Source organism: Choristoneura fumiferana, chromosome 8 (assembly GCF_025370935.1).
Source record: "Choristoneura fumiferana chromosome 8, NRCan_CFum_1, whole genome shotgun sequence".
NCBI classification, from domain to species: domain Eukaryota; kingdom Metazoa; phylum Arthropoda; class Insecta; order Lepidoptera; family Tortricidae; genus Choristoneura; species Choristoneura fumiferana.
In genome coordinates this window covers 10260259-10274991 of record NC_133479.1, presented here as the reverse complement: position 1 = coordinate 10274991, position 14733 = coordinate 10260259, and the positions used below count along the sequence as shown (strand labels likewise).

General features: G+C 33.6%; 1 protein-coding gene and 1 long non-coding RNA gene across 3 annotated transcripts; one reads left to right on the top strand and one right to left on the bottom strand.

The window, feature by feature from the left end:
* Positions 1–8: 8 nt before the first annotated feature.
* Positions 9–11667, top strand: LOC141430442 (uncharacterized). The gene is made up of 2 exons (XR_012451643.1): positions 9–108; positions 11498–11667. It is a non-coding gene; the product is annotated as an uncharacterized lncRNA (long non-coding RNA).
* LOC141430440 (uncharacterized) lies at positions 11530–14490 on the bottom strand. 2 transcript variants are annotated; one of them, XM_074091135.1, is made up of 4 exons: positions 14229–14490; positions 13589–14155; positions 12905–13198; positions 11530–12102 (listed from the first exon to the last, which is right to left on the bottom strand). In XM_074091135.1, exons 2-4 carry the CDS (start codon positions 14089–14091, stop codon positions 11958–11960), a joined length of 942 nt encoding a protein of 313 aa, XP_073947236.1. In that variant the 5' UTR covers positions 14092–14155; positions 14229–14490; the 3' UTR covers positions 11530–11957. The 2 variants fall into 2 exon arrangements, with proteins under 2 accessions (XP_073947236.1, XP_073947235.1); XM_074091134.1 differs by having other exon boundaries at positions 13589–14489.
* Between the last annotated feature and the right edge of the window lie 243 nt (positions 14491–14733).

The following is a 14733-nucleotide window of genomic DNA, read 5'->3' as shown; positions in this document are numbered from 1 at the left end:
GAGGAGTTTCATCACAGCACGTATTAGAATACAGAGTTACTTCGAGCAGCACTTAGCTTGAATCCTGTCTCAGCAACACCACAAACTTTAAGTGCTGCTTTTGTAACGGTGAGATCTTTTCTCTTTAATCCATACTTGATTGTATTGTATTGTAAAAACTCTTCATACTAATAATAATGATGCGAAAGTGTATGAGTTGTTGTTTGTTTGTTTGTCCGTCTGTCACGTCGAAACGGATCGACGTTTTTTTTGGCATAGAGATAGTTTATGGCTAGATTGATATAGGCTACTTTTTTATCCCGAAAATGCACAGTTACTGAGGGAACCACGCGATAACTGAATTTCACGCGCGACGAAGCCGCGGGCACAAGCTAGTATTGGAATAATAAAAATTAAGTACTTGCCTACCTAAGTAGAGTAGTTCCTTCATAAATCTGTCATCTTAATTATTTATTTAAGACGCTGTCAACACCAAATGCCCTTGAGGATTCGGGATTTTTGGCTCCGCCTACTTGCTCCCAGCGCTATTTCATAGTGAGCGGCGAAGAGCTTAATAGTCTACTTGTTAAGGCCATTTTTGGCCGGATGCTGCACTTCGTGAAGAAAGCAAGCCGCTTTGCACAGTGATAGTACAGACTAAACTGAGTGATTTGACTCGCAGCAGCGGAAGTTTCACCCTTAGGAACAGAGATGGCGCCACTTCTTTAAACAATATTTCAAAAAATTCTACAAGCTAAAGTAATAGACCGATTTCAATGTTTAATATCTTAAATGAGAGCCTATTATATACGTTACTTATAAAAAATACAAAAAAATATTTACAAAAAAATTTGTCAAAAAATGCCATCTTAAGTTTTTTTCTTACCTGATTTGTAGTTTTTACTTGACTGCTTAAAAAAACTGTATGCAACATGAATGGTTTAATGCATATACATATTACTGAGTACATAACGAGTATTTTAAAAAAAAGCCGACACCGATACCTATCATATTTAACGAAATATGAAAGTTTAAATGCGAGCACAAATTTCTTTTAAAAATATTTCAAAAATTCTACAAGCTAAACTAATAAACCGATTTCAATGTTTAATATCCAAATTAAAGCTCATAACATTCTTTATTGATAAAAAAATATAAAAAAAATATTTACTGAAAACTTTTGGCAAAAAACACCATCTCAAGTTTTTTTTTCTTACCTGATTGGTAGTTTTTATTTGATTGCTTATAAAACTGTATGCAACATGAATGGTTTAATGCATATACATATTACTGAGTACATACCAAGTATTTAAAAAAAATTCGACACCGATACCTATCATATTTCACGAAATATGAAAGTTTAAATGTGAGCACAAATTTCGTTAAAAAAATTCAATAAATTCTACAAGCTAAACTAATAAACCGATTTAAATGTTTAATATCCCAAATTAAAGCTCATGAAATTCATTATGTAGAAAAAAATATTAAAATTATTTACTGAAAACTTTTACCAAAAAACGCCATCTAAGTTTTTATTTCTTACCTAATTGGTAGTTTTTACTTGATTGCTTAAAAACATTGTATGTTGTATGCAACATGAATGGTTTAATGCATACTTACATATATTTCTGAGTATATAACAAGTATTATAAAAAAAAACCGACACCGATACCTTTCATACTTCACGAAATATTTAAGTTTAATTGTGCACGCTTTTCTTACAAATAAATTTCAACGAAATCTTCAAGTGAAACTAGTTCTCTGATTTTAATGTTTAATTAAATGAAAAGAAGAACGAAATTACCTAATTTATTGAAAAAAGAAGTTTTTCCTGGTGTTACGAAAAAATATAATTACTTTAAAATTAGTAATTATTAAGACAAAAATAAAAACTATACCGTTTCCGGCATAGTTGGTTCTGAGAAGTAATATATATTGCTTAGTAGTTGGCGAATTTATTTAAAAAATAGCTTTTTATCTGATAGGTAGGACTACAGCTTATAGATATGTCACATTTGAAATAAATGACTATGAACATCAATGTTTATCAAATATTTAAATTAAAACCTATAAGTCCTCTTCGGGTTCATCGGCATAGATGTAGAACTGAAAAGGAAAAGTCGTTTTGAAGTACTTGTGTTATTCCAATATACAAAATCACAGATCTTTAGACACGGACTGTGTTGCTGTAATTACTGTTGAATTATTTTTGTGCCTAGTTGATTACCATTAGATCTAAAATTTTGTGCCTACCTGTGGAAATCAGTGGTCAGCATACAAAATAACCCTGCATTGAATATTATATTAACTTACTTTTGATTTGTACAGCCACCTTTGCAGGATTTACACTGGGCAGTGCATGGTAAGCTGACCCGACGACACCCCCAACGCATGGTATCGCAGCCAGATTTGCAGCCACAATACTTAATGGTCCAAGAGGCTTACTTTCTTTTGACAACTCTCTTTGCCTTAGTCCATCCCAAGAAGATGGACATGGTACGGAAACTTCTGGTTTCAGAGCGTTTCTCCCTATTTGGCCCGCTTGGTAAGCTGCACGCAGTGTATGTTTATAGAGAAGTCCATACCATGTCCATCTTCTTGGATGGATGGACTAAGGCAAAAGAGAAGGACTCCAGAATTGTCGGCAGTTACAGCGATTTGGTTGCAATTAAGCCTCTTGGACCATTGTGGCTGCAAATCTGGCTGCGATACCATGCGTTGTGGTGTCGTCGGGTCAGCTTACCATGCACTGCCCAGTGTAAATCCTGCAAAGGTGGCTGTACAAATCAAAAGTAAGTTAGTATAATATTCAATGCAGGGTTATTTTGTATGCTGACCACTGATTTCCACAGGTAGGCACAAAGTTTTAGATCTAATGGTAATCAACTAGGCACAAATAATTCAACAGTAATTACAGCAACACAGTCCGTGTCTAAAGATCTGTGATTTTGTAGTATTGGAATAGCACAAGTACTTCAAAACGACTTTCCTTTTCAGTTCTACATCTATGCCGATGAACCCGAAGAGGACTTCTAGGTTTTAATTTAAATATTTGATAAACATTGATGTTCATAGTCATTTATTTCAAATGTGACATATCTATAAGCTGTAGTCCTACCTATCAGATAAAAGCTATTTTTTAAATAAATTCGCAACTACTAAGCAATATATATTACTTCTCAGAACCAACTATGCCGGAAACGGTAGTTTTTATTTTTTGTCTTAATAATTACTAATTTTAAAGTAATTATATTTTTTCGTAACACCAGGAAACTTTCTTTCTTCAATAAATTAGGTACTTTCGTTCTTCTTTTCATTTAATATTAAACATTAAAATCAGAGAACTAGTTTCACTTGAAGATTTCGTTGAAATTTATTTGTAAGAAAAGCGTGCACAATTAAACTTAAATATTTCGTGAAGTATGAAAGGTATCGGTGTCGGTTTTTATAATACTTGTTATTTACTCAGAAATATATGTAAGTATGCATTAAACCATTCATGTTGCATACAACATACAATGTTTTTAAGCAATCAAGTAAAAACTACCAATTAGGTAAGAAATAAAACTTAAGATGGCGTTTTTTGGTAAAGTTTTCAGTAAATATATTTTAATATTTTTTCTACATAATGAATTTCATGAGCTTTAATTTGGGATATTAAACATTTAAATCGGTTTATTAGTTTAGCTTGTAGAATTTATTGAATTTTTTTAACGAAATTTGTGCTCACATTTAAACTTTCATATTTCGTGAAATATGATAGGTATCGGTGTCGAATTTTTTTTAAATACTTGTTATGTACTCAGTAATATGTATATGCATTAAACAATTCTTGCATACAGTTTTATAAGCAATCAAATAAAAACTACCAATCAGGTAAGAAAAAAAAACTTGTGATGGTGTTTTTTTGCCAAAAGTTTTAAGTAAATATTTTTTATATTTTTTTGTCAATAAAGAATGTTATGAGCTTTAATTTGGGATATTAAACATTGAAATCGGTTTATTAGTTTAGCTTGTAGAATTTCTTGAAATTTTTTTAAAGAAATTTGTGCTCACATTTAAACTTTCATATTTCGTTAAATATGATAGGTATCGGTGTCGGTTTTTTTTTAAATACTTGTTATGTACTCAGTAATATGTATATGCATTAAACCATCCATGTTGCATACAGTTTTTTTAAGCAATCAAGTAAAACTACAAATCAGGTAAGAAAAAAAAACTTAAGATGGCATTTTGACAAAAGTTTTTTGTAAATATTTTTTTGTATTTTTTTATAAGTAACGTATATAATAGGCTCTCATTTGAGATATTAAACATTGAAATCGGTCTATTACTTTAGCTTGTAGAATTTTTTGAAATATTTTTTAAGAAGTGGCGCCATCTCTGTTCCTAAGGGGTGAAACTTCCGCTGCTGCGAGTCAAATCACTCAGTTTAGCCTGTACTATCACTGTGCAAAGCGGCTTGCTTTCTTCACGAAGTGCAGCATTTGTCTCTAACAAGTATGACTATAACTATTTGCATTCGGCTAGCGACCGCGATCAGACATCAACACGCCTGCCGGTAGATGGCGTTAACTCCTGTAAGGTTCCTATAGAGTGCAGAAGAAAACAGACAGGACATCGTTAAAAAAATATAGTTGGTTTTTAATTCATTTTCGTAATTAAAGTGTGAGCAGATTGAATGAAATTTGGATATGTAATATAAGTAGTTAAGATTTATTAGAAAAAATGACAGTATTTTTGTAGGTATTAGCTAATGTATGATTATAATGAATTAAGATATCATCATGATGTCATTAAGATATCATCATGATTTTACCCATTTTGAGATATTAAATTAGCAAAAAGTTGCGGATTAAAAGATTTAAGTTGATTTTTACACGAGCAGTCGGGATGATGCGACACACGAAAAACGAATGGCGGTGGTAGTCTGAGATCCGGCGAGTGTCAGTTGAGCAACTTGTTGTTGTTGTTTTGAAATAGTAGATTGTAGAACAATAGCATAAAACGAGCTATTTTAGGGGTTCCCAACGTAAATAAAAAAAACTACTTTAATCCCTGGAGATTAATGAGGAGCTTTAGTCCCAATATGCAGAGACTAAAGTTACATTTCAACAGCATGAGAAGTGAACAATTTATTAATCATCAATCATACGAATTTGGAAGGATTTGTGTGACAGGTAATAAAGGCAGCCGGGTGAAATTACTGGCACTTGAGGTATTCCATCTTAAGCCTCTAGAGTGGCAACGCATCTGCAATATCCCTGGTGTTGCTGATGTTTATGGGCGGTGGTGATCTCTTAGTTACCATCAGGAGACCCACTTGCTCGTTTGTCATCCAGTCGAATAAAAAAAAAGGACAAGGAACGGTCATCAATGAAATTACCTAGAGGATTTATGAATTAAAATGATAGATTTCAAAAATCACTATAATTTAAATATCGCGTACAAGTAGGTTTTGACTGACTACTAACGACTGACATCAAAGTTAGTAGGTACATAAATAAATTGATATAACTGTGCGTTACTGCGTCCAAATAAAGCTAACAATCGATTCTAACACTTCATAGCTCTATGCAAACAAAACTTTCCTGGGCATAGCCGTAACTGCATCTGAAGAGGCGTTTTAATGAGGACCTTATATCACTGTACGAAGGTGTAAAACTGAATGAGTTTCACATTAACCAGTAAGTGCGCCCGCGGATTACGCATAATTGTTACATGTCATGAGTTCACGTTATACTAGCTAGCTACCCGAGTAAATTTGTATTGTAAATATTTTTGTATATTTATTTATTGTTAGTGTTTTATAGTTGTACCAACAATGTGTTTATAATGTATCTATAATTATGATAAGGACTAAGTAAATTAATTACGTAGGTATGCAAGTCCATTCCCGATTGTTGATTTTGCTCTTAATTTTTCTCTGCGTTTTGCTTCATACCTTTATTTTTACTAAAATATGTACAAGAAATATTGTTTTATAAGTTGCGATTCAAGATCAAACAAATATCGAAGTAGGTAGTGCATTGACCAATCAGCTGTTGTAAGTACAGATATTTTATTATCACACGACATTAGTCCTTACGAATAGTGCAGCAGAATACCAGCGCTCGGCTTGAGATCAGACTATAAGGTCGTAAATCGAGCGTCGACCTTGACCTCAAAGTTTATCAATATAGTAAATTAAAAGTACTTACTTTACAAATTCAATCATCCTATCGTATTTTTGACGATACGAGCGCTTTTTTGCTACCCTTTTATTTTTGTCTTTATTCCCCATTATAATATAATATTTACAGTTAGCACGCTTAATTAAATATTTACGCTTCTTATAAACTAAACTCTGATAAGTATGCACACAGTTCATAGATTTTAATACAAGTTTTCGATGCGCAAACGAGAAGCATAGGTCCGTCTAGCACTGCGCGTCGACGCACACTGTCTGTTTGTATCGGAGTAAACGAGAGCCCACTGTCGCTGTAACTGAGCAGCCGGGTTTCGGATGATAATAATAAATAAATATTGAAATAAAAAAAGTATGGATTGTTTGTGAAATATGACTCGTTAGTTATTTAGATATGAATATGTTCACTTCATTTTTTTATTGCAGACTGTTGAAATATTAACTTTAAAGGTTTTATGTAGCATACTCTATGAACGCAGGTTCAAGTTTTAATATTTGGCCGCAGATGGCGCCACTCTTCCTTCTAAGAAAATATTCCGTTTTTGTAACACAGCTTCCTTAGCGATTTATTTTAATAAACTAATAAGAAGTCTTACTCGATATTTTAATTGCCTGGCTTAATAGGTTATGGCCCAGGATACGTGAAATATTAGTATTCACTGCGTAAAAAGAGTAAAGAGCAGAGTTTTTTTCAAAGTTATTCACGAGACCGGCAGCCGTCCGGCGAAATTAAAAATGGAGGTTGCAAACTCGATGAAAATTGAAAAATTTGATGGTCGTAACTTCAAGCAGTGGAAGTTTCAGGTTAAGTGTGCTTTACGAGCGAAAGGCATAGATATAAATGAATTAAAACCTGAAAATGCCGACCAGTTACTATCATGGAATAAGAAAGATGGGTTGGCTATGTTTATTTTAACCTCATCGATGGATCTCAATCAGATTTCTCTGATAGAAAATTGTGAAACAGCGAAAGAAGTAATGACCAAATTAGAAGCAATTTATGAACACAAGTCGGAATTTAACAAGATGATGGTGCACGAAAAATTCTATCAATATTGTTATAGTTCAAGTGACACGATGGCACAACATGTCTCGAAAGTGGAAAGCTTAGCAAAACAATTACGAGAATCTGGTGAAGAACTTAGTGACACTGCAATAATAACGAAAATATTGAGTACATTGCCATCATCATATCGTTCGCTTCGACAGGCTTGGTTGTCACTTAACCCAGCCAGTCAGACTATTCAGAACTTGACGTCAAGGTTGATTGATGAGGAGGCGAGTCTTGTTAAAGATACAAGCAGTGAGATGGCTCTTGTGACTAGTAAAAGCAATGTGAAACATGTGAAAGCTAAAGGAAATACAAATCAAGTCAACTCAAGTCATCGCTTTATATGTTACAATTGTAATAAAAGGGGTCACTTTGCAAGAGACTGCAAAGCACCAAAGAAATCTGTTCGCAAGAACCAAGAGCAGCCAGACATGTTAGCATTTAGTGCTGAGAATAGTTCTTCTCCATCGCATGGAGAGAATGTATGGATATTGGATAGCGGAGCCTCAATGCATATGACATACAAGCGAGAATTTTCTGCGAGCTCATTGAGTATCAAAGTGGAGATGCAAATAGAACTGTCAAATTGGGAAATAAACAAGATGTTCAAGTATGTGGCAAAGGTTCTATTTTAATAAGCAAACTGGTTAAGGGACAGTGGGAGCAAAGTATATTAAAAGATGTACTTTATGTGCCTGATCTGAGGAGAAATCTATTTTCTGAAGGAGCAGCTACCAGAAGAGGGTACATAATAGTGAAGAATAATCAAAGTGCAGTTTTAATGAAAGACAATTTAGTTGTGATGTGCGCCCAGTTAAAAGAGAACAATCTGTATGAGTTGGACATTAAAATTGTGAAGCAAGAAAGTTGTAATGTAGTGCATTCAAACATTAAAGTGTGGCATGAGAGACTAGGTCATGTGAATATAAAAGAAATTCAAAACATGAGTAAGAATGGTGCTATTCCTGTGGTAGTGACTGGAAGTGATACTTTTGTTTGTGAAGCCTGTCAATATGGCAAGCAAGCAAGGCTACCGTTCAAGACATCCCATAGGGGCCCATCTCAGCCTGGAGATATTGTTTATAGTGATGTCTGTGGCCCTATAGAGGAACTGTCTGTGTCAGGAATGAGATATTTTGTTCTTTTCAAAGATGGAGCAACAAGTTATCGCCATATTTACTTCATGAAACAGAAAAGTGAAGTGCTTGATTGTTTCATAAAATATAATGCAATTGTAAACAACAAGTTCTTGCATGACGTGCGCACTCTTCACACAGATAATGGTCGTGAGTATGTGAATAATGAATTTAAGAAATATCTGGATGATCGAGGAATAAAGCATGAGTGTACAGCCCCTTACACACCCCAACAGAATGGCCGGGCCGAGAGAGAATTAAGGACCATAATGGAAAGTGCCAGGTCTATGCTCTATGCTAAAGATGTTGCCTTGAATTTGTGGGCAGAAGCTGTACACTGCGCAGTATACCTATTAAACAGAAAATTATCCAGCCAGACACCTGATGTTTCTCCATATGAGCTCTGGTATGGAGAAAAACCAAGTCTACAGCATGTGAGAATTTTTGGCTCTGTGGGCTATGTACACATCGCAAAAGAAAAAAGAAAGAAGTTAGATAAGAAAAGTGTGAAGATGTTGTTGGTCGGATATGACCAAGAAAACTATAGAATGTATGATCAAACTACAAGAAAAATAACTATATCCAGAGATGTAAAGTTTGATGAAAATTGTATCCTAGAACGAAGAGAAAATTTTGCACAGATAAAAGTAAATGATGATGAAATAAAGGTAAACGAAAATGAACAAGAACAAGGAATATTATCTGTATCGCAAAATGACACTTCACAAACAGACAATGCGCAAGAAACATCATCTGATGACAGTATGCAGAGTGTTGTCAATGATATTGATGAAACATATCACCCTACTAGATATTTTTCACTTGAAGATGAGCTCAGAAGCAATATGACGCTTCGACCCAGGCATAATAGAAATTTGGAAGCAAATTTTATTGAAATCGAGATACCAAAAACATATGAAGACGCAATTACTGGTACAAATTGTCGGGAATGGAAGAAAGCCATTGAAGATGAGCTTCAGTCTCATGAGAATAATAATACCTGGACAATAACTGATAGAACAGAAAAGAAGCCTATTACATGTAAATGGGTGTTTTGTGTGAAAGAGAGTAAAGAAGTACAAAGGTACAAAGCAAGATTATGTGCTCGAGGATTCACACAAGTAAAGGACATTGATTACACAGAAACATTCTCTCCTACTTGTCGGTATGATTCTATCAGATTATTATTAAGTATAGCAGCTAAAAATGACCTCCAGATGCAGCAGTTTGATGTGAAGACCGCTTTCCTGTATGGCGAGCTGTCAGAGGAGATCTACATGGAGGTACCAGAAGGTGTTCAGGTTGAGTCATCTAAAGTATGTAAGTTGAACAAATCATTATATGGGCTTAAACAGAGTTCTAGATGCTGGAATAAAAGTTTTGTTCTTTTTAACTACATATGGGTTCAAACCATGCCAATCTGACAATTGTGTATTTGTAGGATATTTTGATAATATCAAAGTATTGCTAATTATCTATGTTGATGATGGATTATTAATCTCAAAGAGTAGAAATATTTTAGCCATCATTTTAAATGACTTAAGACAGAAATTTGAAATAAAAGTGTTAGATTGTAATTGTTTTATTGGCATGGAGATAAGTCAAAAGCAAGGATGTGTGACTATCAGTCAAAAGCGGTACATAGAGAGCATAATTAAGAAATTTAATATGACAGATGCTAAGGGTTGTACTACACCTGCAGATGTTAGTGTACAGTTGAAAAAAAATGAAATTGTTGAGTGTAATAAGTTCCCATATAGGGAGGCAGTGGGAGCCTTATTGTTTTTGTCATCTGTATCTAGACCTGATATATCTTATGCAGTTAACCTTGTGAGTAGGTATGTCAACAACCCTGGTGTTGCACATGTCAATGCTCTAAAGCGAATTATAAGGTATTTAATTAATACAAAAGAAAAGTCAATTCGGTACTATGGTGATAGTGAGCTGGTAGGGTATTCAGATTCTGATTTTGCCGGAGATGTGGACACCAGAAGGTCGAATACTGGATACATATTTCTTATGAATGGTGGGCCTGTTACATGGTGTAGTAGAAAGCAGAACACCGTGGCACTGTCCACTACAGAGTCAGAATATATGGCTGCTGGCGATGCAGCTAAGGAAATATTGTGGCTTAGGCAATTTTTGCTAGACATTAATGAGCCTCAAATATCTGTAACTTTAAATATTGATAATCAGAGTGCAATTAAATTGATTCATAATCCAGTTTTTCACAAGAGAAGTAAGCACATTGATGTCAGATACAATTTCATAAGAGAAAAAGTTGAAAGTAATATAATAAGTATTAAATATGTTGAAAGTTCATCTCAATTGGCAGATTTTCTTACTAAGGCTCTGCCTTTTTGTAAATTTAGGCAGATTATAGACAGAGTGCTGTTTTAAGTTTTGTTAGTATGTCATAAGTAAGTTGGATTGAACTATATACATAGGGATAAGTTAGCCTTTGTATTGGTGTCTCAATGGTTTTAAGTTGATCTTTTTAGTTTTTGTACAGTGAGGGTGTACGTAGATTACATATAACCTTGTAAAATTAAGTGGGAGTGTTGAAATATTAACTTTAAAGGTTTTATGTAGCATACTCTATGAACGCAGGTTCAAGTTTTAATATTTGGCCGCAGATGGCGCCACTCTTCCTTCTAAGAAAATATTCCGTTTTTGTAACACAGCTTCCTTAGCGATTTATTTTAATAAACTAATAAGAAGTCTTACTCGATATTTTAATTGCCTGGCTTAATACAGACTCATACGTCTAAAAAATAAAGACATAGAACCGTTTAAAGATGATTTTAGACCAATCTTTGCAATTTTTTTTTTATCGAGCCGATTTCGTCCAATTATGTATCGAGTCCGTCCATTATCTTTGAAATATGATGAATATTAACATATATTTTTTTTGATGAGCTAGAACAAATAGTTTTTCTTAAAAAACTGCTTAAATAACATCAATTTCAACAAAATTAGGTCTTGTCAGCCTCTTAAGTGTTGAATTAGTTAACCTCCTAAGACTGTCTAAAAAAAAAATTTAACTTTCGGCCATTAAGTTTAAAATTCTTATATTAAAAAAAATACTTGGGTTGGAGTCTCATGAAGTAAAGTTCGTTTTGTTAATTAATATTTTTTTTACAGGCTAAAAATGTGTTGGGAATGAATCCACTGAAGTAATTTGAAGAGTATAATATTTAAAGAACACAATATAAAAACATTATTTTCAACAGATAATAGGTACTTACTTAATGTGTTTTTGTGACTGGCAGTATTTGTTAATTAGTTTTAGCTGAGTAAAGATGTTTTGCGAATTTACTTTGTTTCATTACAAGTTCATTACTCATTAATTTACATATAAAACACATCATAACAATACACAGATTATTTATAATAAAATATAATATGTTTTGTATAAAAATGTATAAATACTTTTTTCATTTTGATATATTTATAAGAGTAGGCTGACAACATTCATACATACACTCTGAACTGACCAATCAGGAACCATATATAACATGTTACAAGCTACTCAAGTGGTCAGTTGTAAATATTGCCAATCATACATTTGATGTATCAAGGCACAACATTAGAATTGAAGGAGCTATGTGGGTACTATGTAATCACTGCCTGTCGACAGATAAGATATCAAATTTGGGGGCAGGGGTAATTTACTCCATATTTCAGCAGAAACTGTTTGCCTTATAACAAATCTGCAGATCATTTGTAGGGAATCCAGTCTTGCAAATCTGAAACAATGAAAATATAACAATGATTTATAATTTTCCCTACTAATTTAAAAACTACAAATGCATTTACAGACAGACAAGAGTACAGACTTTATAGGCTTTGCTGAATTCAATAACTAAAGAAAAGCTAAAGAACTTCTATAATTGTTCAAGTTTCAGACAAGGTCAAAAATGCAAAAAAAAAGAATTCACAACAAGCCATAATGTATCATTTGGCAAGTCATATACATACTTCACACTCCAGCGGACATTTTGCGGGCCTGTCATTTGGTAAGGTTCACAAATCAATTTTCGAGTTTTCATATGTAGTATTTGTACTTAGTATTTGCTACCTGGTATTTGTAAAGTGCAATTCCAAATATCTTAGCAACTAAGGATGTATGTTATTTAGGTATCTTTTTTATTACCATTCAATTTTAAATAAAAATAAGATTGAAATAAAGTAAAAGTATGTAGTATATTTAATTTAACAACTGAGCATATTATGCAAATATTTTTTCCAAATTTTGCCAATAAAAATAGATACCAAACTAACATACAGCCTAAGTTGCTAAGGTGTTTGAAATTACACATTACAAATACTAGGTACGAAATACCAAGTACAAATACTTTATTATGACAACTCGAAAATTGATTTGTGAACCTTACCAAATGGCAGGCCCGCAAAATGCCCGCTGAAGTGCGACATATGGTCATAATATATGTTTTCCCCCTAATAATGAGGATGTACGTGCTACTTTCAAAATTAATATATTTTAAGAATTGCATCTACATGTATAAAAATAAGTATAATTTAAATCACCTGTTTAAAGGTCTAGCTAATTTGACTGGCATTTCGAAAAGATTAGCTTTTACATTTACAGCAGAACAATGTTCAGATATCCTATTTGCAGGCACAAACGTTTCATTATTCAATGAAAATAGTCCATTTGCATGTCGGAGTCTGGCATGTAGTGTTCTTCCTACACAGCGGAAAGAGACACAAAGGATATGCCGGGAGTCGTAAGAATCCCGTACAAGGAACACATTATCATGTTGACCTGCCAACAGCTCATCCGCCTCGCTGGCTGATATCCCACCCCAATACCAGCCATGTCTGGAATTAAATAAAAATAAAAAATAAATAATCATGATGGGCTTGACACCAGTTGACCTAGTCTCAAACTAAGCAAAGCTTGTACTATGGACACTAGGCAAAGGATAAACATACATATATTGATAAATACACACTTAAATACATATTAAACATCCAAGACCCGAGAACAAACATTTGTATTATTCATACAAATATCTGCCCTGGTCGGGATTCGAACCCGGGACCTTAAGCTTCGTAGTCAGGTTCTCTAACCACTTGACCATCCGGTCGTCAAATATTGAATTGAATTCAAATGGTGATGTATATTAGTCATTCATTCCACCATCACAATGCAACTACAGAATAAATAATAATGAAATGGCATGCATTATAATCATTATGTATACTCACTTGGAAAGCTGACAATATATGGCACAAGTTTCCAAAGACTCGTGTTGGTGGTGTCCTCTTAGAACCGAATGACCATCTGAATGTTGACATTTCATTACTTGTTTACTATATTCAGTGACCTTCTTATCTTCGCTCTCTGAGATGATTGCAGTTCGTTTTTCCAATGTAGAGGGATCATTACATCTGTTTTTGTTGCTTATATTGCAAATATGATCTTCTCCATTGGTTTTGTTGCCAAAATATCTTTGCAAAGACCGGACACTGCCAGAAATAAACAATTTGTTTTTCCAAAATTTTACAAATTTGCTTGGATTCATTGGAGGTTTCCTTTCAGGTAGAAACACACAGTGAACTATTTCAGCATTGCTATAATCTCTTTTGCTATCGATGGTTCGTTGCAAATGTTTGCATTCCATTGGTTTTAACCATTTACGAAGGCAACCCGTCGTAAGCCATTTACGACGGTTGCAATGAGTGCAGCGCTCGTAGTTTTTATTGTTCATTTGTATTGTATCACCCTAGTATCACCAAGTACTTATGTCATAAATCGATACTAGCCGTAAAATTCTTAAACAAACATAAATAAACATTTGAATGAACGATACTTTTCTGATAAAATTACGTTATTCACTATACATACCCATTTGCCAATGAAATGAAAACTTATTACAAAGACTACAGTATATATAGGGAGATAGACGGGTATCTCAGAACTTGTATTGGTTTGTATGGAAAGAGGTGCCATCTAGTTCTCATTGTTAAAGCTCGCGCCTATGCATGTGTGCGTGCGTACGCTTACGTATACATAGCTATCTATACAATTAATGTTTCATGCTCAGTTATTGCTGGGTAATATAATGCATTACTTCTTTTGTTGAAATAAGTCTGATGAAATTTCCGGTTTCCATACATTGTTCATGATTTCGTATTTCAACAATGTATAGAAACCACAATTTTTTTTAGATTTATTTCAACAAAAGAGTAAATGCACTATACTAACCAGCGTTAACTGAGCATGAAACACAAATTTTATATTAAGTCCTAAATTTCATCCTGTAGATTATCAATATTACGCCTATAGATAAAATTAAGTAAAAATGTATGAGATAGTGCAAAATAGAAGAAGACAACTAAGTTCACGGCAC